Raw genomic sequence first — 22,706 nt, forward strand, 5'->3', positions numbered from 1 at the left:
CTCAGCAGGTACAAAGCAGGTAGCTGTGCTTCTGGCTTTCAGCGTCAGTTTGTGTGAGTGTGTGTGTCGAACACCAGAAGCCACTGCAGCTCATTTCAACAGTGCCGTCCCCTGAGCGTGCAGGGTTTGTGTGTGTATCCACACTTGATGTTGAGGCCGGTGTGAGGAGGTGCACACACTTGTGTGTAGGTGCCAGTGTGCTCCTCTTTTGTGTCCCAAACACCATGTGCAGCAGCTCCTTTCAGAGATGTGTGGCTCCTTCCCCTGAGTGTGTCTGTGTGTGCACCAGTATGCAGGACATGTGTGTGTGTGTTAGTGGGGATGTGCATGCAAGTCCTGGGGTTTGTGTTTGTCTGCCTTATTGTGGCATTCATGACATGAATTGCTTTTTGTATTTGTGTTTGTGTGTACCTGTACACAGAAATGTAATTTGTGTGCACAAGTATATGTCTCTGTTCGAACAAGTGTGTATTTACTGTAGTGTGTAGCTTTGTTGTTTTTTGAGTGTTTAGCTTTGGAAACATACAGTGTTGTGAATTTGTCTTTGATCTCTGTGTATGGATTATGTGTATGTCCATATTTTAGTGTTGACTCGTCGACATTGTTGACTCAGATTTAAATACGTTGCCGATGGGTTCATTAGTCGACTAGTCGTGACATCATCATTCTCCTGGCACAGTTCTCTGTAAGAAGAGAAATGGCTGAGGTATGTGACCATGACTTACAAATACATATCAAAGGACACATCAAAGGACACATGCCTTTCACATCAATTTTTGAACAATTAAAAATAAAATTTAAAGTTTCAAAAAACACTTCAGACTTTCCAAGTGTTTTCAACAAGTGTTTTGCACACATTTTATTTTATTAATATGAATTTATATTCCATTTACCACGCTGCAGTCATGCCGCCGCGCCCATCAACCCTGAGGCACCGTATGGTGCCTAGTTGACTCATGTTCAGATAATAGTCCACGATCAAAAACACCCTGAGTTGCAGCCCGACTAGACAGTATTTCCACGTTCACCCTGCATGTGTGTTTTTAAGAGTGTTATTTCATTGCGTAGTTGTGTCTCCCAGCGAGTGACACTAGCGTGCTGATTTGTGTGTCTGTGTGAGCATGGATGAGGTGTGTGTGTTTGAGTGTGTGATTGTGAGGGTGTAAAGAAGTGGATTTATCGAGACGGGTCATTGGCTGTATCTTGGTCTAGTCAGATGTTTGTGTGGCTTCTCTGTGTTTGTTTTTGTGTTGAGTATCACCAGGCATCTTTGTGTGTCAGCGAAACACTTCTCACTGCAGTGCTGATGTCTCTGTGGTGTGTTCAGTGTGTATGTGAGCGTGTGTACTTGTCTACTCAAATATGAATTTATTTTCACTTAGATTTGCTGTAATTCCTGGATTACAAACCGCTACTTTTTTCTCACGGTCTGAATCCTGTGGCCAATATATGGATCTTTACAGGCTAAAGAGCATCATGCTGCCAAAATATTGAACCTTGTCACGTCAAACCAATGAAATCACAGGCGTTTTATTGACCAAAAAGCGCTGAAAATGCACAGTTTTCGCCCGGGTGTCCGCAGTTCCGTCCGCAGAGCCGATCTCCAGGAGGATTCGCATGGAGACCGAGCCACTTGCTGTGACTCAGGTTTAGAAACAGTGACGGAATATTAACAGTTTTACTTGTCTGTGTTGACAAGTTTGACAGAGAAGACGGGAGGCGAAGGAGAGAGTGCAGGCGGGGTGGAAAGGATGAGACTGAGAGAATGAAAAAGAAGGTCTACAGGACAGCAGAGGTCACCGCCATGATCTACGCAGAGAGTCAGAAGAGTCAGAGTCAGGAGAGTCAGAGTCAGAAGAGTCAGAGTCAGAGGTGAAGATACTGAGGTCGACAGTAGGAGCTACTGGAAAGGACAAGATCAGAAATGAGTTTGTGGAGAAGTTTGGAGACCAAGTGAGAGAAGAGAGACAAAGTTGGACCTAGGATGTTGGAGATGAAGAGGAGGACCTCAAGAGGATGATGAAGGTAAAATGGGAAAATGGGAAATGAAGCTCCTCAAATGTTCCTCAGTTTCTTCTCCCCGAGGAGAGGCTTGTCTGCTTCCTCCCACCGAGAGCTCCACGTTTGGAATGGACGGCGTGGTGGAGCTACAAGACTCTGAACAGGTTCCGATAGAGACAACCCAAAATATCCAGTTCTCTATGCTGAGAACTGAGGGGAGGGGAATTATGGGAACGTGATAAAACATTTCCAGGTTTCTTCATGAGTATCGTGTGTCTCGGTCAGTCACCTCTCGTGTCAGAGAGACGGGAATATGGCAGATTATCATCGTGAAAGGTGAGGTTGCAGCCTGTGAAGCCAGACTTGTAATAATAACAACATCATAAGCGTGTGGCTCATAATGTTATCGTGGTTATCGAGGATGACGTTACAAGCGGAGGAGCAGTGTTTCCGTGCTGGAGCCGACAGACTTGAGGACACGTCAGCACGACTTTCACTTTCATTTCACCTGAGAGACAATTAATAAGTCGGCAAATAGATGAACCATGAATCAGGAAGTGATTCTGACACGTGCCACCTTCGATTAAATCATCTGCAAGGCGTCCGGAGCAGTTGCGCCACACGACCAGCAGAGGGCAGCCGAGCTGCGCGCAAAACCGACCGTTCTAGGAGATTATTAGTCGCTCATATTTGTCTGAATACAACGATGAAAACTATGTTTTCAGGTTGAAAACAAACAAAGGCTTCGATGGCTTCTCTTGAAGTGAAGTCAAGACAAACACTCCAGAAAAACAAAAGCTGCCCTCAAACATCTTCGTGGGACCAGAGTTCTATTTCAGCTCCAGCTGCTGTGTCACCGTGTGGAAGTGTGTTGCCATGTCATGGCAGACCACACCAGAGGCACACACACACGTGCTACACTCTGGAATGCCTCCTCCTGCGCTGCAGACAAACACTGAGGGATTGAGAGCAGCAGCGGTGACAGCGCCGTGACCCCGCGGTCATTCAAGGCCGCGAGATTATTTTACCCACTGGCATTAAATCTGCGGCACAGATTAAGCTCTGGAGCCTCCCCGGCGTCTGCCTGACCCTCGCGTGGCCCTCAGAAGGGGCTTTAGTCAGCCATATCTTCAGCTGGACACTGGCTGCGATGAGAGCGTTACACAACCCGCGGCAGCCGACGCCTCATCGCCGCTGGGCTGCTGGCAGATTCTCCCTGGTTCTGGTTCTGTCCAACAGCAGAAGGCAACGTTCAAGTGAATGTGTTCGGGACCAAATCTAACCAGCAACTGCTCCTCTGTGGATGAGTTCAAATTCACGCATTTAACTTCTGGTAGTTTCATCGGAGCCAAATTTGACCGGGAGACAACAGGGTGTGAATGTTTTCTCTCCATCTGGTCCCGGGCCTCCATCCATCTAGAACCATCGACGGTGGGCTAACTGGACGCAGGGGCAGTTGTCCCTGGAATAAAAAAGGTCCAGAAAAGAAGCACGTCTTCTGCCAGTCTCGCACAGAGGAGAGAATCCCCGACGTATTCACGACGTATTCGTCTCAAGGGAAATCTTGGGGTGAACTCCAATTCCTTCCTTAAACCTTCACCTCAGCCCTCTGCCTCAAAAATGCCTTGGGCCTGTCCAAGTTTCCTAAATTGAGGAGTGAGATTGTGGAAAGTATCTTCCTCAATTTTGAGACTCGCAGGGACCTATCTTTGGATTGAAGAACACCCAGGCTACCCAGAATGCTTTGCGTATTTTAGTCAATAGAAATGGTGTCCAAAGCGGCAAAGAAAGCAAGCTACAAATTAAAGTATTTGCTTTACTAACGGACAAGTAAATATTACCAAAACACATTGTACTATCTTAGTTTACGCCCATTGTATGGATCATTTACCTCATTGTTGCACAACATTTACTTTTCTTTTACAATATCTGGCCAATCAAAAAGACGTAAAAACAAAACGTCATAAAGAGAGTCTCGCCTCTTTCCCAACATGACATCGGGATATGAGGTTCGAGGATCGACTGTTGCTACCACACAGGCTTCCAGGAGCTCTCCGCGTCACAGTACTGAACAGAGGAGGCGCCACATCACAGGCAGAAACCTTTTCTTGACAAAACAAGAGAATCAACCCAGAATCTACAACGCTAGTTCAGCTGTGAAGAGGGGCACCGCCTCCATAATCTCAACACAACACACTGACACACTTCCACACGGAGGAAAGATAGTCTGTCCACTCAGAGAACTAAGGTTTCCATGTAACCATCCAATGTGTCTCTTTAACAATGGAAAAATTCTGAAAGTAAAATCATGCTTTCCAAATGACCAAAACACAACCACTGCACACAGAACCAAGGTTTAAGTCGTATACTGTGGACACCTGGAGGAACAGAGCATCATCTGAGTTCGCTCGGATTAGCCACATTCCGCTCCACATTTCTGTTGGAGTCAGGAGCGTCTCAAAGTTTTGAACGTAAATATTGAAGACATTTAGCAGGTGTCAGCCAGGAGAGTTTTCAGAGCCGATTATTGGGACAAATTCACGCCTCAGACCGACGGATTATCTCACAGGATAATCTTATCGGAGACAGGATAATCGTCCATCCTTGGTCGGGGAGGGACAAGGAAATCTCTCTCTCCAAATTCCCGCCGTCAGAATCATCCCTCCTCCTCCTCCTCACAACGAAAAGTGCTCGCAGACAGTGTTTCCACCGGAGATAAATTCATTCTTCCTTCTTACGCCTCACATACCTTTTAGTCTGCTTCATCTCCAGAAGTTTTCTTCAGGCAAAGAAATGAAACAGAAAACTTGCTGTTATGAGAGCGTCTGGATCAATACCAGGGGTTTTGATTTGTTTGTTTGTGTTGTGCGTTCTGTTTCTTTGTGCTTCTGTACGTGCAAAAAGCATCCCATAAATAAAGCGGTGTGATTGATCGGGAGCCCTGAGGAACACCGCAGCGCCACAATTTTGTAAATAAAAATAAAACACTTTGAAGCGCCGGCGCGTTCCTCTGACTGTCGGGAGTTTTTCAAGCAAAATCATTTACGCTGTGATAAGACGGCAGCGCGATGGCGAACCTCGGGGGAAGTGACGGTATCTCGGCATCGCGGCGTTCGGGCAGTTTCTGTTGATTCCGCTGAGCCGCTATCTCAACTTTGTCACCCAATTCCCGCGCTTTATCTCCCGGCGGAAGATTTATCGGGCGAATAAATTGACAAGGATGAATTCTCCGGGGATGAATATGAGCGCGGAGGGTCAACGTGGCACCGATTACCCGCCCAGACTGGATTTGCAGCTGAAAGATGGACGTCGTTTAGGAGGCAGAGCTACAAGCGCCGCGGGCCGGCGGCGTTAAATGAAGACACTTCCTCAGTGTTGACCTCCGTCTCCGAACCCAAACAGACGCCACTATTGAGACGCCACTTCCCTCCCCTCCACTTGTTATTCAGACAGTCCTCCGTGATTTAGATTTTTCGGCTGCGAGGCTCAGCTTTGATCAGCGGCCGCCGTGTGACATCTGTATCACACTGTGTTAAACTCACCAGGAATTAATACTAATGAAGCGGCGGCGAGCGTTAATTCTGAGTACAGCCGGGGGACAGCCGTGCACCTGACTTCTCTGAAGAACACAGAAGACGCCGCGCGAATTAGCACAGATGTTGCTGTCGAGTGCCACTCAGACACACACGTCGGGATCATCTGAGGATGCTGGGACAGCACCACGCATCAAGCAGGGCGAGGGGAACTTTCTCACAATGAGCTCCAGTACAGGTACCTGTGAGTACTGCGGGGGCAGTATTGCCCCCGTACATGGGCCATGTCTACCAGCAGGGGCACTCCATCCTGTCCTGGTGCTGGTCTGTGCTGTGGTGAGGCCATGTGCTCGGTCTGAGTCTGGAAGATGAGGTTTCATGAAACAGTGTCCTGGTTTTCAGAGGCCACCAGGTGGCGCTGTCTGTTGTGAAATGTTTGGACTTGAACAACTCATTCAATGAACCATCACATAACTTCTAAACCAGGAGCGCCATCTAGTGGACACTGTTTCATCAACCCAGCAATACTGCTTCATGAAGCCTCATCTACCCATCACTGCTGACCACAAAAAACACGCCACTGCTGTGGCAAACTCCTCAACAAGAGACTCAGGACTAGAGAGTTCAGTCCCACTCTGATGCCCATCAGTGCCCTTCCTTATTACTCAGGACCTTGTAGCCAACGTGCGCCATTTCACCCTAGAACAGCGGTTCCCTTTTCAATTTTTTGTTTATATCTTGCACACCATATAAATCTAATCATTTTTGTTTTGATTTCAAACAGGAATGTAACTTGTTATCGGTGTCATTTTTGGTTCTATGAAACCAGATCCTGCAAACACACAACATTAAAACAAGAGAAAATGTAAAGTTATTTATCATTTCTTATTTTCACCTACCAAAATAAACAAACAAATTTCCAATTTTTTTGGTGACACAAAAACAAATATTAGCTCCAGAAGACAGAAAAACTCTTCTTTTATTAATCCACAGAAATATTTTGTTTTTCTGAAACAATATCGCCACCTGGTGCGACAGTGAATATGCCCCAAGTCTGAGTCCGTGTCTGGGAACTGAAGGTCTGAAGTGAGTCAGCGCCCAACAGGCTGTTTTTGCCTCATAGACGTTAAGAGGCTTTTTCATTGGAAGTTGTCATGTGACCACTGAAGAAACCAATGAAGGAACGAATAAAGGAAGGAAGATACAAACAGAAATGAAGGAAGGACGGAAGGAACAGTATGAACAGAATGAACAAAGCCAGGAACAAATAAACGAAGGGACAAACAAAGAAATGAATGAAGGAAAGAACAGTCAAACAAACAAAAGAATAAACAGGCAAAGGAACAAATGAATGAAAGAATAAACAAGTAATGCAACAAATGAACAATGTAACAAAGGCATGGACAAACCTGTAGGAAACGAAGGGTGACAGCATTGGGGAAAAAAAAAAAAATCACAGTACAGGTATAAGATAGTGAAGTGTTGGATGTCAGCACTCTCAGAGTATTTTACTAGTTTTACTAGTGCAACAGTAAATGCTCATTTATGCTCCACTTATGTACAACAAAAGACCTGTGATTTTCAAATGATGTTAGCATCAACTATCACGTCCATTTGTTCGTTATGTTGGTATTGCTGTACACCAATATATCCACCAGGGGGAGCAGCCCAGAGTCAAAAGGCTGTGACAACAACAAACTCCAAATCAAATATGTGTTGTAGGAGGCGGTGAGGTTGTTAAAATATATCACAACTGAAGCAGAAATATGGACGAAATAAACGCAGAGCGCGGACAGAACGTAACGTAACGCTGAGCATAAATGGGCTGAACAGCGGTGGTGCTTGGTACCTTCATACAGCCAGTCGCTGAGGCCGTTGAAGATGACGCCCTCTTTCCCGGAGGACACCAGGCGGATGGAGCGGCTCTCCACGTTGGAGCGGTAGTAGATGTTGTTCTCGAAAATGTAAATCTGAAAAAAAGAATGAAACGATGTTGAAACCAGTCTTCAAGTATCTTTAAAAAAACGATTCATTCAGCGCATTAAACCTCTCGACGGAGTTGACCTGGACTTGACTCTGCATTAACTGGAAGAGACTTCATGAGAGCACAACAACTAACGTCTATTCTCCCGCCTTTCCCGCTCTCTGACGGAGGAGATCGGCTCAGACCCAATGTTTTCACTGTCAGATAAAAGCGCTCACTCCACGGCAGACTGTGACACGGCGACTCTGGCGGTGGAGGCCTTGAAGGGTCCTCCACATCTGAGAAGGTCAACTGTTCATTACAGGGAATAATAGATGATCAGCGCCGGTGGCGACGGTGACGGGGAGGGGACGCTGTCTTGGAGCCGGATCTTTCAAAATGCCTCCACTTGAATGCCACGCTGAAATCAATCTCTCTGGCAGAAGAGCGGGCCGAGCGTCTGGAGGATTATAGAGAGTGTCGGCCTCCAGCAGGTGTGTGCGAGAGGCCTGGCCCAGACGAGAAGACGTTCACTTCAGAGCCGTGGAATGATGGAGCGCTTTACAGGAGGAAATCCAATAGTGCTGCGGCCAGTCTTTCTGCAGGCTGATGCTACGTGCTACGCTAGCTCATGCTATCATTCTGTGATCAACACAGCGGTGGGAGGATTCTGAGAGCACTGAGCTACTGAGAATCCATCATCATGGTGCCACACTTCGCGGACTATCCTGGGTCAACGTGGAGGCAGCGTCAGCTCATATCTAATGCTCATTTGATTTATCTACAGTTGTTTCAAGAAAAAAGGAGATGGCAATGCTGTAAATATGGGGAAACATAGATCATATTTACCCGAGTGGAAGTCCGGTCCAGGGGCCACTGACACGGTTCAAGTTTTTTTTTTTAAGTTCCGGTCAAGTCAAATGCAACGCCACACACTTGAGCTACTGAGTGGTGATGCTAACTGCTAAACACTGAAGCTACCCAGTCTATTTTCCAATACAGAGTTGGTCTTAGATGTTGGTGTTCGGAGGTCTGTCTGTCTGTCTATCCATCCGCCTGTCCGTCCGTCCGTCCGTCCGTCCGTCTATCTATCTATCTATCTATCTATCTATCTATCTATCTATCTATCTATCTATCTATCTATCTATCTATCTATCTATCTATCTATCTATCTATCTATCTATCTATCTATCTATCTATCCGTCCGTCCGTCCGTCTATCTGTCCATCCATCTATCTATCTATCTGTCTGTCTGTCATCAATCCTTCTATCTATCTATCTATCTATCTATCTGTCTGTCTGTCTGTCTGTCTATCCATCCACCTGTCCGTCCATCTATCTATCTATCTATCTATCTATCTATCTATCTATCTATCTATCTATCTATCTGTCTGTCTGTCTGTCTGTCTGTCTGTCTGTCTGTCTGTCTGTCTGTCTGTCTGTCATCAATCCTTCTATCTGTCTGTCTGTCTGTCTATCTGTCTGTCTGTCTGTCTGTCTGTCTGTCTGTCTGTCTGTCTGTCTGTCATCAATCCTTCTATCTATCTATCTGTCTGTCCATCTATCTATCTATCTATCTGTCCGTCCGTCCGTCCGTCTATCTGTCCATCCATCTATCTATCTGTCTCTCTCTCTTTCTATCTATCTGTCTATCTATCTATCTATCTGTCTGTCCGTCTGTCCGTCTATCCATCTATCCATTTTTCAGTATCACTCACTCAACGAAGAAGATGCCACCTCAGCAGTGACAAGCAGGACTTTGTGCAAACAAATACGCTGCAGCTGGAAACCTCAGCATTGAGTGTTTCATCAATTGTTTTTTTCCCTTAGTTCCGACCACTTCTTGAACCTTACGCTGAATTACCTCAGGCCAAACCCCTGGCTGTGCCTCAGACAGAAAAGTCAGGGGCCAAAGGCCACTTGATTTGTGTTCACAACTCGGACTGTGAGGCGCGACAGAGTCCGTGTCAGGAAAGTCCTCAACAAGTCTTGAAAAAAGTAGTCGTGATCTTCATGCTGCAAGCTAGCATTAAACCTGGCTAATAGGACAAGGACAAACATGAGTCACAGTAGCAAGTCCTCTGTTTAGGAATCTCACTGTGACCTTTCAATCACAAACCTGAGTGGCTAACCATCACATGGCTAAATATCCGGCTGTATGGAATGGACACTTAAAATCAGGCTAAAGCTAGTAGCAGTTAAACAGGAAACGAACGGAACGACTCGGCCTGCGGGGGGCGCCGCTTCAACCCAGCAGATTCACTCCTTTCACCCATCCAGCTGCCAGTTTGTCGGAAAGTTTCTGCTGAAGTTAGCGTCATCACTCTGAATGTGTTTATAAATGTGCCAGTGACATTTGGCAGAAACGTCTCTCATTAGCAACGAGTCCGCTTTGATGTCTGGAGCCGCTAAATCAATTTAGGCTGTTAATTAAAGCTGATTTCAAGTGCTGTCAAGGGCTGGTCTCCGTGACGATGGCGGATGCAAGTCATTAGTCAGGCGCCGCCGACATGATGGAAATCTCTGATGCAGAAGGAAATGTCACACGTGGCCTTGGGAACCCAAGTTCTGCTGCTTCCAGATAAACTTGTCAGCGACTCCCAGAGTCAGCTCAGGTGTGTTTGCAGCCACTCTCTTGTCCACCAACCCCAGACTGAGAGGTCAAGACTTTGAGAGTCACTTCCTGTCCGGACGCCTCGGGGGTAACAAGTCAGGATTAGCGGTGGTGGCGACGCTTCCTGTTTAAAGTTCGGATGAAGTTTGGGAGAAGATCCCGAAGCTCTGACCAGGACCTCCACACGGGGGCAGTAAAACAACACAAATGTTGTAAACAGTATGAATGGTTGCCTGCACATTTTGGCCACAGAAGTACGACCCCGTCCACCGGCCGATACTGAAGACCAGACTCAGTATAAGCAGTGCACTCGTGGTTCCTGCCCGCACACAGATGCTGAGCCCATCTTACTTGTTGTGTTGTGTTACAAACAAGGAGGCAGAGACGGACCTGACTCACTGGTGTCCGAGTGCGGGGGCGACAGGGAAGGCCGTGATTGGCTGATCTGAACGGGACAGACGTCTCAAAGGTGATGGGACATGGTCGGCGTTTGGAGCACCTGCTGCTGCTGCTGCTGCCGCTCAGGTTCTCTCTTATCTGCTGAAAAGCATTTGGTGACTAATGGTGGGAAACTCGGGGCCGTATCGTTCCAGCGAGCGTGCTAATTAATCCTCTGATGAGATATCAGCTAATGAATGGCGTGGAGCCGCAGGATGTTATCACTTACAGTCCGTTCGCCCTGAGAACCAAGCCGCGCCGGAGCTCATTATCCAGCCGGCGTGTCGGCCACTGACGCGGCGGAGGAGCATGAGTCATCTGCGCTGAGGCCGACTCCACTTGGACGGTTGGAATCTCTCATGTCTGCGTCTTTGGAACAGGGTGGCTAACTGTTAGGACTGAAGACGGCGTCCGTACGCTATTGAACTCCTGTGGCTACGACTAAACAAAGACCTCCAGGCTCAAGTCGTGCGCCAGTGTGTGGTGACTTGTGTGTTGGCTACAGTTGTTGGAGACCGTGGAGAGTGAGGGAATCCACCATGGATTCATCCGTCCAACACACTCCGGGAACGATTCAAAAAGGTTTTTAGTGCCGGTGGTTATGGCCAGTGTTAGAGTTGAGGGGGATCAAAAGCGCTCGGAATCTCACGTTTTGAAATGTTGTAAATATAATGTTTAGGCTTAAAGAAAGGAATCAACACAAGTTGTTCTGGTCGACCGCTCCAACACCCCGAAGCCTGCACGGCCAAGTCTAGGTGGGTGGTATGATGACATTAAACCATGACAATGAGGAGGTGTTGAGGAGATCACTTGGATTCACTGACACTCTTTCTCTCCTGTCATGAGTCTGCTCTTATTTTGTCACGTGAGTCCTGTTTTTGTTTTCTCCCCCCGTTCTTCCTGTTTCTTTGGCACACGGCTGGAGCCTATCAACCCCTGATCACCTAAGTACATAAATACCTGGACTCCGGCAATGTGTGCCAGATCGTCTTCCTTGTTTCCATGAGTTCGCCTCATTGTTCCCTGTGATTTGACTTCTCTAGTTCCTGTGATCGACTCCTATTGTTGCCCCAGATGATCTTCTCTAGTTTCTGTGATGCTCTCCTTTGTTCCCTGTGGTAACTCCTCATTCTCTTGGCTCTCCTTGTTTCGATCTCTCGTTCTGTGCGCTAGCTTATTTTGGATTACTCTGTGTTGAACCCTGGTGCCTGAGTTGGTGTTTTGTCTCTTCGTGTTTCCGCGTGTTTTTTGACTATCTCCGTTCATTGTGCTTTCGTATCTCAGTTTCCAGATTTAAGTTTGTTTCTCCCAGTTCGGTGACATTTTCAGTTATGGTTTTATTGTTTGTTTAACATTAAAATCATTTCTAACTCGCTCTTGCCTCCTGTGCCTATCACCACCTGCGCTTGGGTCCCACTCCAAGTCCTTGACCCGTGACATCTCCACTCTACTGTAGAGCTCCAGTGTTTTGATGCGCTGATCTGTCCCTCAGTCAAAGCAGCGCTGCTTTGGTCCGCCACGCTCCTCTTCCAACACACTCACAGCCAAGAAGCCGCTCACACGCGCAACTTCCAGCTGTTTTTAAAGCTGATGCGCCTCGAACTTGACCACTCACTTTCACCACAGAACCATGGAGGGAGGGAGGGATCCTTGTCGGAGCCGCCACCACGCCAAAGACTGTCTGCACCGCAGAGCTAACAGAGCTAACGGCTAACGTGATGTCTCACTTCAAAACTTTATTGATACTCACAGACTGTCAAAGTTTGCTTTGTGGTTCAGAAGTTGGCGAAAAACTAAATGCACAACAAAATAAATGCGCTCCAAAATGTGAAGAGGGAAAGAATCATTGTTTTTATGAAGCAAGTTCAGGCAAAGAACGCTAAAAACTACAATAAAATCGGGCAAAAGACAAGTAATAAAATTGAAACAGCTTTTTCAAGTAAGGAAATAAGTAAATAAATCATGATATATGCTAAATATTGCCACCCCTTTCTGAACGCATTTGAAACAAATACATTTTCTGCAATTTGTTTCTGGAAATAGCTGGGGAAAAATAACAACCAGGCGACAGTAGCCACAGTTTTTCACAGATGAATAGGGATTTTCTATTGGACTCTAAGCACAAGTGCCTTTGGTGGTGAGCCTCAGGGGTTCTTCAATGAACCAAGGATGCCGTGGCTAGAAAAAGGTTGAAAAACACTGGACTACTGATCCCAAATTCACAGCAAGTGAGATGAACTTGGTATCATGACATGAAAGACAGGCAGGCGGCTTTGAACCCTCCCCTCATCTTGACCCTGACCCAACCATAGACTTATGAAAAGAGATGGTTATCGCAGTTTGAACCAACTAGGGGGCGCTCATAGAACGACCAGTGGGCACAGGTCGATACGAAAGAGTGATACATGCTGTGAAAGCCAGCCATTCAATGGGACGATCCCATCCATACGAGGCGCTAAACGTGAGCTAAAAATAGAAGTGAAGGATGGTGCTGTGGCTTCAAATAAGACGCGTTTCAAACTTTTCCTGGGCTTGTTTGAACCCAGCAGATGAATGGTGCAATCGTAAACACGCGGGGCCCAGCTCACGCGCCCGGCCGCTTTGTCCTTCGCCGCCTTCAATAACACGCGCTTTCTTCAGTGCGGCGGTCAATTGCTCAAAGTAATGGGCCATCCAGGCGCTCCTGCTGTGACCGTGTTGTATTTGTCGGCAATTTGTCGTAATGCGCTCATTAATCAGCGCTTATGCCGACGCGGCCGCCGCGATCCGTGCAACACAAACACTGGACGACACAGGAGCTCTCCTTCAAAGGATGCGGAGGAAAGATGGAAGGCGCTTTCTCCTGCGCTGGCTGAGGACAGCGTTGTTGACATGAGACTAATAATCCAGCTGGGATCCTCCTTTAACTGCGAGCGCATCCCACCAACGGCTATTGAGCAGTTCAGCGGAGGCAGTTTTGCTTGAGACATTGAAACAAGAATACAGTCGGGCAGAACTTCAGGAGAGAGAGGAGGTCCTCACCAGCTGCTGACCCTGAGGTCCCCATCCTGCGAACTGCAGCTGAGCATTCCGCACCTCTGGAGGGTTCAGGTTCCACGTTTCCCTGCAGCGAACAGACAGTCAGATTAAATAGTGAGGACTGCGAGTGACATCCTGCTGCCGGCACCGCGGCAGCTGTGAAGGAGACACAGGGCTGAGCGGCGTCGAGTCCATCGACGCCAGCACTCTGTTAGCAGCGTCTCCTCTACGCTCCGGGGAGAAGAATTCCAAGCGACACAGCTTCGGCATGACGTTGTCTGGTGGTGTGGACGAGTGAGGTCAGAGGGTGACGTGTCCCCGTGGTGCTTCATCAACGGGGACAGGCAAATGGCGCGTGATGATGATCATGACGATCGAGTCAAACCTGGATATCTCAGGGAAGGTGCTCACGTGCACACGCCACGGATGTTGGGGTCAAGTGAGGTCTTACATGCAGAAAAATAGAATCCACTCACGGAGTCTCCAGACTGCAGATGATGTAGAAAGCAGTGTAGGAATGCTGGTACACCTGGAAGACGAAACTCAGGGTTAAATGAGGACGTCTATCCTCAGAGTCCCACAACCCTGCGACTGGAACAGCCCTCCGCAGTGGATTCAGATTCCTCAAATTATTTTGATTCTCAATTCTATTTGAGTTTGATATGTTCAGCGACAGAACTGGTCCAAGCTGCAGGTCGTTCTAGACTTGGCAGAAAAAAACATGAGTGATTTTGTTGTTTAATGTATCGATATTGGCCCAAGCACAACGGCATCTGTTGGCTAACCAGGACACGTCTCAAACGCAGTGGTTCCCTCTCTTTTCCTCTGGTCCCCATTAGGCTGGTGACCACACACACCTCTAAGACTGAGGTCACATTGTCAATGGCCTTGGTTTGTCTGACTGCAAAATAACTTGAAAAGTTATGGACGGATTTGGATGAAACGTTTGGGACATATGTGAAATGGGACAGGGAACATTATTATTTAAGGTTAAAGTGTCACAAACCCCCTCGTCTGGTCTTCTGTGACCGTCATCACTTCTTGAATGACTCTTTTTCGTGGACGTTTTTTCCCTTGCGCTCTGAGTTTGTAGGTTTTTCTCCCAATCCTGTGGACATTGTTTCCGTCCCCTGGACACTGGTTTCTTCCCTTCTGTTTATGCTTATGGACGCACGTTTATGCGCCTGGATTCTTTTACTTTATTTATCAGACTCTGTCTCTCTCTGGTGTTAAGGTCGAATGTCGTTTCGCCTGCGTTTTCTATTTCTTTTGTTCTTGCCTCCTTCTAGTGTAGAAGTCGTGTGGGATCATGTTTGTTTTTTTTATTAAATTTGTTGGAACTTCTTTTGTTTGTTCACCTCCTTCCTGCTGCATTTGGGTCTCCCGTCTTCAATCGTCACATAAAGTTTGTGTTGGGGAGGACTGAAGTTCCCTGGAGGTTTGTGCTCTCTGAGTGCATTTGTAGTTACACATGTACGTGACATTATGTCACCATAGCATCACGCTGGAAGGTGCCATCTTCTTCAATTGATGAAAAGAAAATCTGAAATATTAGAAATGTGAGGAAATGAACCTGAAATGTTCATGTTTGGCAGCATGAAAATCTGATCCTGCTGACAACTTTAAATTGTGTGAAACCGTATTTATAAGGCTGCCCTCGGCGTCAGTATAGGACGCAAAAGTCCACTTTCCCAACCTCACTATATGACACCATGGGAGTGAGGATGTGTAGCCCCAACACTGAACACTGCAACTGGTCCACGGAGATTAAACAATGCAGTTTCGGGGCTGTGAGCAGAATTGAATTCTAGATTCCTGACATTAAATGTGGGACGATGAAAACAGGGACCAAAACACTGTCTCCAGAGGGAAAATAGAGCTGTCAAAAAATGCCGTCTTTGAAAGTCTCCTCGTGTGCTCCAGAAATAGCTCTCCGATAGTCTCATTCCTACCGAGACCATTTCTCAGCTCTGGTTTCTGCTGCGTTCAAAACGGAGTTTTCTTCTACGCCGAATGTAAACGCCGAGTCCACAACATTTTTCCCGAGCGAACGTGCACGCGGCGGTCGCCCAGTGTGAGTATTGGTGTCGGGGTCTGTCAGGGTGATGGAAGTGCGTCTGCAGGGAGTGATATCTATAACAACGGTAAAATGTTTGGAGAGACTCGCACGCCGCCGAGTCCTGCTTTCACTCACAGCTGCGGGTTGCTCAGTTCAAGTTTACACTATGACAGGCGCACGTTCAATGAAAAGTAAGGCTGAGAAGAGAATGATGGAAATCTGAGACGGTGTTTTCTTGACATTCTTTCACAGCTGCTGTCATAAATGTTTGCCCTTTAAATGAGAGCGACGTCATTCCAGCTGAGGAAGTGACAGAAGTCTCATGCAGCGCAACATTCCCCAGTGAAAAAGAATCACTTGGACTCCTTTTCTGGAACCATGTTTCCACACCGAGTGTGTCTTTTCCTTCAGGAGAAGAAAATGAGGCGTGTCCAAACTCCGGCCCAGGGGCCATTTGAGGCCCGTCATCAGGATAAATGTTTTATTTGTGGCCTGAAAACATAAAAAAAACAGCTCTCCATTGTTTTGTTGGACCAGGTATGTGGCTTTTTTTTGTTGACTGTGGGTGAAAGTTGGGGCTGACAGGCCTAGTTTGACTCGCAGGACTGTAGCAATGGAGGAGACTGTAACCCAGACATGTCACCATCGACAGTTCAACCAAGTGCCCACGATAATTCCAAAATACAGAAATATTTTCACTGAATGAAACGTGGCACATCAATGACAAGCCGTAATTGCCTTTGCAATATTTTATTTTGTTTATTCTCTTAATAGCACTAGAATGCAAGTCTTATTTTATTTTTATACTCTTAACTACAGTTTTATTTACACTGGATGACAATAAAGTTGACTTTGGCTTTTGACCTTGACAAAGAGCAACTCTTTGATAATGTTCCACTATTGAAGGGTCGCTGAGGCTTCATGAAACAGTGTCCTGATTTTCAGAGGCCACCAGATGGCGCTGTCTGTTGTGAAATGTTTGGACTTAAACGACTCATTCAATGAAACTTCACACCATTTCTAAACCAAGAGCGCCATCTAGTGGCCTCTGAGAATCTAGGAACAGTGTTTCATCAACCCTGCAATACTGTTTCATGACACCTCATCTGCCCATCACTGCAGTGAAGCCTTCTCGATGCAACAATGCTTTCCTCCTCAGGGCCCTTCTTTACTTCATTGACAGTTGAATTTACTATAATTTTTTCAGCTTCCATTTTGTGAGTCAAATATGAAACTAGAGCAGCACATTTTGGACAAGAAAATGTTTAAATTGAATCAAAAATGAAACAAAAAAGAAAGTCAGCAAAATTTGGGTGTGAAATGCTCTTTGCCTTTTAAAAATGAAAAAAAAAAAAAAAAAAACGTAAATAGAAATATCCTGAAACAATAATTAAAAAAATGTCGTCTTATATTATCTTTTTAAACAAATGTATCACCATCAAAATAAAAAGTGAAAAAATATATTATTTGGAGAAATATAAAATGAAATAAAAAAAGTTGGTTCTAATGTGGAGGAGAAATAGATAAACATACAACTTGAATCTGACATTAAGAAATGGGGGAACTTAATGAAATAGAATGTCTGGGAGCAAGTCAGGAAGAAGCGTGAGCAGAGCTGCTTGGAGACGATCCACTATATGAACACAATAATAAATGTGTTGATTAACATTCCGACACTGCAACAGGAAGTTGATGTTCCAGGAGTCTCTGGAGCTTCCTGGTGCGTCTGCATCGCCCCGGGGTCTGTTTCTCTTCTGCCTGCGTTGCTAGCGTTCCACTCGGCTGTGCGGCGCCGCGGCGCCATCACTGACAGGCAGCGGGGTGCGACGGGCCGTCACAGCCGCCATGATTACTTTCTCCCCCCCCCCCCATCCCTCGCGCATGTAGACGGCTGACATATTCGCCTGTCACTTTGCTAATTCAAAACACAAGCAAACAAATGAGAAGCTCACCGGTGCCACGTTGTAGGCCAGCAGCACATGCTTCATGTCGGGAGACACTTCGTACTTGCTGGCTTTGTACATTTCCTGTGAAGCAGAGAGCAGATGTGCGGCACAAAGATGAGACCTGAAACCAAGCGTGCCGTTTTTTCATTAAACTCCTCCCTAAATGACTGCGTTTGACGGATTGCTCGGCTCTTCAGGAAAATGGAAACGTCGGGCCGTTTGATGTCGGCCATGATGTTGCGTGTCGCCGCCTATAACGCAGCGTCGTACATCACTTCCTCGCAGCTAAAAGCCCACGGCGTTAACTGCGCGGCTCCCATTACACGGCAGCAGAGCGCCGCCTGCTTTGATTCGCTGACGAAACGAAAAAACCAGTGGCTTCGGAAAAGAGAGAGGACTTACAAACTTCTTGTTCTGCACCAAGACGGTCTTTTCATCTGTGTCCACGTTGAACTTGACGACGTCGCCTTCGCGATTCCGGTACAACAGTTCATTACCTGCAGGACAAAAGAGAGCGAGGGAGTTAATAAATAGAAGAGAAAGCAGAAAGAGTTTCAGCGAGGTCCACCTGAGGACATCCATTATCACGTTACGTATTAGCATCTATGCCGAGGTGGTTGAGCGGGGAAATGAGCCGCCAAAGAGAGCTCTGATTTAGCACCTCTGCCTGAGCGTTTCTTCGGGGCGAGAGTTTTGTGAACACACACAGACATGGAGAGTGAGGAGTGTCGATGAAGCAGGATCTTCATTTCCCTGAGGTACAACCCTAATAGCCCATGGAATGTGGTGATAACCACCTGCTGCGCCCCGTACGAGCCTCCTGGCCCACGTGAATGAGGGATCTGTCCTGTGATAATCGGCCGTACAATGGGCCGATAACATCCGCATCCATAGCTCTTTACGTCGGCAGATAAATGTGTTAATACAGAGCACCTGATTGGACCGAAGAGGCGATCTGTCCGGCCCCGCCGTCATAACAAAAATGGCGTCTACACTGAGACATTTCACTTTATCTTTTACAGAAAAACATATGAAATCACTCGGATATCAAAGCGAATTGAATCCAAAAATGCTGAGAAATATAATTCCACCTTAAGACCTGGGTCTGGGTCAAGCGTATCCAAATATCTATACATAAAATATCCATATAGACAACCTACAATATCGCACAGTACTGCAATATTTCTGCAAAAATATCGCAACAATATCACGTGATCAAATATTGCGATGTTTGAGCGTATCAATATTTTCTTACAATCAACAAGAGACCAACATGTCCTGATGACTGACGGTGCTGCTGTCCTTCGCCATCCCTCACTCATGAACAAGACCCAAAACACCGTTGAGCAGTAGTAATGCTTGCAGCTGATGTGACTGCTTGGAAGGAGTCTAGCAAAATGATACGTATAAAGGTGATATGTATTGTGATATGGTGATGTAATATATCATGATGTACTGCGATACCACAAGTACGGAAATATACTGAAACATTTGCTAACTAGAGTGATCATTTAAGAGGGGAAAAAATCACAAATACAAAGAATTACTTTAATAATAACAATAATATACCCATCAAATTTGTTTAAAATTCATTACAAACTCAACTGTCTTTCAGTCCAGCAGAGGAAAGAACAGCAGCAACAAAACTCCAGTGTGAATAAACGTTGGTGGTCCAAGTATAAAATATGTACCTGTAGCTGTATTTTTGAAATTGAAAACATTTTTGAAAACCATTCAAATGCTTCAAAGATTCCTCCAACCAAGTGGAACGTGTCACTAGTGCGATGAATTAAAAGCGAAAGTCAAACATTCATCGACTCTTACCGAATCCCAAACACGCTCAAAGTTAGCGAGTCAAGAAAGGTAAAAGCAACTCCAGGAAAGTCTGACAAACTTTAATGTGGAGTGACAAAAAAATGCCCGGCTCCCGCAGCCGCAAAACAAAAGTTATTTATTGATGCGCGAGATTAATAATCCCGGCGCTCGGGGAGCCATAAACGCTGCCGCTGGTTCCACTCCGAGGAGTCAGAAATAAAACTTCTGGTGAAATATGCGCTGAGATACGAGTCGCCTCGGCTGTGAAGTCTGCAAACACAGGTGATAATTAATGATGTCATCCTCCGGCAAAACCTTTTTATCTGCAACATGATGAAATGGAAGGGGAAGCTCCGCTTTACTGACTGTTTAATATGAAACAATATAATAAGTGGCGGGGCTTTTATTGATCCGGCCGAGCCTCAGCAGAGTCCAGGCGCATCAAAACGCCACATTAACACAGGCAGGATGAAGTGCAGCCGGGCCGACGGCGGGTCTCCATGTTGGCACGCCTTGTTATTTATCTGTTGTGCTGCCAGTGTCAGTGCCAACATCGGTGCATTATATTTTAATCCCTTGTAATATTGATGTTCCATTTATTTACTCGCGTCAAGTCGGGAGCTTCATGAAGTCACTGCGCCATAATTAATCCTGAAACTGTTTTGGGGTTCTGAAGCTCCATCGGAGTCAGAGCTTCATTCTCAGTCAGAGAGATGAGCTGTGGTGTTGGTGGGTGGATGAGGCGTCATGATACAGTACTGCAGGGTTCATGAAACAGTGTCCTCCTTTTCAGAGGCCACTTGACGGTGCTCTTGGTTTAGAAATGATGTCAGGTTTCATTCAGTAGTCAGCGCCATCTGGTGGCCTCTGAAAATCAGGACACTGTTTCATGAAACCTCATCAACCTGTCACTAAGTAGCACGAAACAATCTGAGGCGCGGGGGCCAAGTTGGGGCTCTTGATGACTACGATTCGGTGGTGTTTGCTTTCCTTGGCTGGTGGAGAAGCAGCACCAACACAGATGATGGCGCTGTTGTCAAAGACAGTTCAATATTTTTCTCTTTGTTTTAGTGTTTTAATCCAGCTCTAGTCAGTATTACTATTCTTAAAATGTAATAGTGATAGTGTAGTAGGAGATGCACGAGTACATAAATAAACTTGACCTTGACATGAGGCTACAAGTGAAGCTCATGTTCAAGATTCCGTCTTTTCTTCTAAAATCAATTCCACCGCCAAGGAGCTTATCAGATCGTCGTCTGGATCGCAGTGAATTTTTGTGAGGAAAACTGTCTGAAAAGTGTCTTGATGGAGTCACAAATGGCCTTCTGGAGACTCCGACCCTCAGAGGGACTGGTCACTCACAGATGAGAGTGAGGGGCAAGTCAGATCCAAGTCAGACAACTTGGTTCTTCACTTCCTGTTGTGAATTCCGGAACACTACTGCTGCCCCACTGAGCTGGTCTGAATCATGACATCAATGAGATTTCAAATGCCAACAGAGTCAAGGAGGACAACACTGGGTGACAATGATCTCAACATGGCTGGACGTGAGTCCGTTTTCAAGTTACTGCTGAAAACCAATTCACTTCATTTCCATATTCACCTGTTCAGTCCAACCCCAGATGTTTTGGGTTTTACCTGTGATATTTCAGGTTACATTTTTAATACACCTGTCTCTTTTGAACACGTCTGTCATGCTATAATGTCAGATCTTTTGGGTATTTTTCCTCTCCTTTCCTCTTTCATTTCCAAAAACAAACAAACATCTCCGCTCTTTTCGACCCACATGTGTATTTCACCCCTCAGCCTTGACTCCAACTGAACAGCAGGTGGCAGTAGCGAACTGACTTGCACAACCCAGTGGAAACCAAGCAACACGCAAGTGGCGATTCAGATCAGTTCAGAATCAGATTTTGATCATCTTCCAGTCCCATTGTCAACACCCTTCCCCAAATAAATAAATAAAATCACATTGAAAACAAAATGCTCCTCGGCCATAGTTGTAAACTAAAAATGAATCTAAAAATACTATGTTTTGTTCACCTCATTCTCTTACGGTGTTGCTTTTATGTTTACTTTTCCGTATCTACCGTCGTTTTTTTCATTATTATTATTTTCATTCTTCATAGAAATGTGTCACCATGAGTGGAACAACGGTATCGGCGTGCCAGTAATTCATCAAACATGTTGCACAGCTGCCACGGCGACCACAGGAGTTTCTCTTCCACAACAGCGGCATTTGTCTGAATAATTCACCGCTTCTCCTGGTTCCACGCAGAACATCACTTAATCCAACAAGTGGAGCGTGTGACGCTTCTTTCTAGGATCATAGGAAGACCTTGCTTTAAAAGCAGCGCCTGCAGCTTCTGCTCCGTCGGATAAAGGCCCCACTCAAGAAGGCCAAGGCTGGAACTCACACTTCTGCGGCGGCAGCGATCAGCGCTCTCAGCCCTGGAGTGGCTGAAGAGCAGTGGAGGGTTGACATGAGAGTCTGTCCCCCGACCGTGGTCTCTCACACACGAACAGGCTGCGAAGGAAACTAAGTTTTGGGATTGGAACTTTTTCATCCGTCTAGTTTTGGACTGCTCTCTGCTCCCGCCTTTTTCTCCGCCTCTCTTCCAGGATTGGGGGTCATCTTCCCGCGATACGAGGTGCCACAGACACCTGCGTCAGCTCGTCGCTCCAGCTCGCTCTGGTGTGACCCTCCGTGCCGTATTGACTGACTGATTATTCCCCTGACTGTGGACGTTGCTTTGAGTTTGTGAGTTCTTTCTGATTCGTCTCCTTTGTTTTCCAGGGGGTCTGTGCCCGATCGTCGTGGTTCCTCTTCCCCCCAATCCTGTGGATTTACTCCGTTCCTTGCCCTCTGATTGTTTGCGCTCATGGACGCTTGTTTTGTTTCTGAGTGTTTAGTTGGTGTTGAGACCGTTTTGTTTCTCCTGCATCCTTGTTCTGAAGTTGAGTAATTCTGTTGTGTATCGTTGGCCTCCTCCAAGTGCTGAAGTAGAGTGTAGTTCTGTTCGTGTACTGCATTTTAGTTTCGTTTATACGTAGCATTTTCTTCTTTGTTTACTTGCCTCCTTCTTGCGCAGCAGTCGAGTGTATTTCGGTCAGTTTTATTATTAAATGTGTTGGACTGCTGCTGCATGTGGGTCACCCGTCTGAAATTCTAACAGAAATAAGAAATTTATTTCCTCCAGCTTTCCGTGATTCCGCTTTCCTTTCCTTTCCGTTTTTTTTTTATTAAATATGGTTGACATTTAATAACAATTTCTGTCTGTGTGTGAACCACATTCCATTTGTGTTGTAAACACACCTC

At 46.2% G+C, this 22,706-nt stretch overlaps 1 protein-coding gene across 5 annotated transcripts in view; it reads right to left on the minus strand.

Moving 5' to 3' along the window:
• The window catches only part of LOC128755895 (dipeptidyl aminopeptidase-like protein 6), a 261,376-nt gene that overhangs the window by 10,613 nt on the left and 228,057 nt on the right, over positions 1-22,706 (minus strand). For all 5 annotated transcript variants that reach the window (XM_053859995.1, XM_053859996.1, XM_053859999.1 and 2 more), the window contains 5 exons: positions 17,975-18,069; positions 17,579-17,653; positions 14,044-14,096; positions 13,571-13,652; positions 7,384-7,504 (listed from right to left, as the gene is read on the minus strand). In XM_053859995.1, coding sequence (XP_053715970.1) covers positions 7,384-7,504; positions 13,571-13,652; positions 14,044-14,096; positions 17,579-17,653; positions 17,975-18,069 — 426 coding nt within the window. The remainder of the gene's footprint in view (positions 1-7,383; positions 7,505-13,570; positions 13,653-14,043; positions 14,097-17,578; positions 17,654-17,974; positions 18,070-22,706) is intronic.

The sequence above is a fragment of the Synchiropus splendidus genome, chromosome 3, assembly GCF_027744825.2.
Source record: "Synchiropus splendidus isolate RoL2022-P1 chromosome 3, RoL_Sspl_1.0, whole genome shotgun sequence".
Lineage (NCBI taxonomy): Eukaryota > Metazoa > Chordata > Actinopteri > Syngnathiformes > Callionymidae > Synchiropus > Synchiropus splendidus.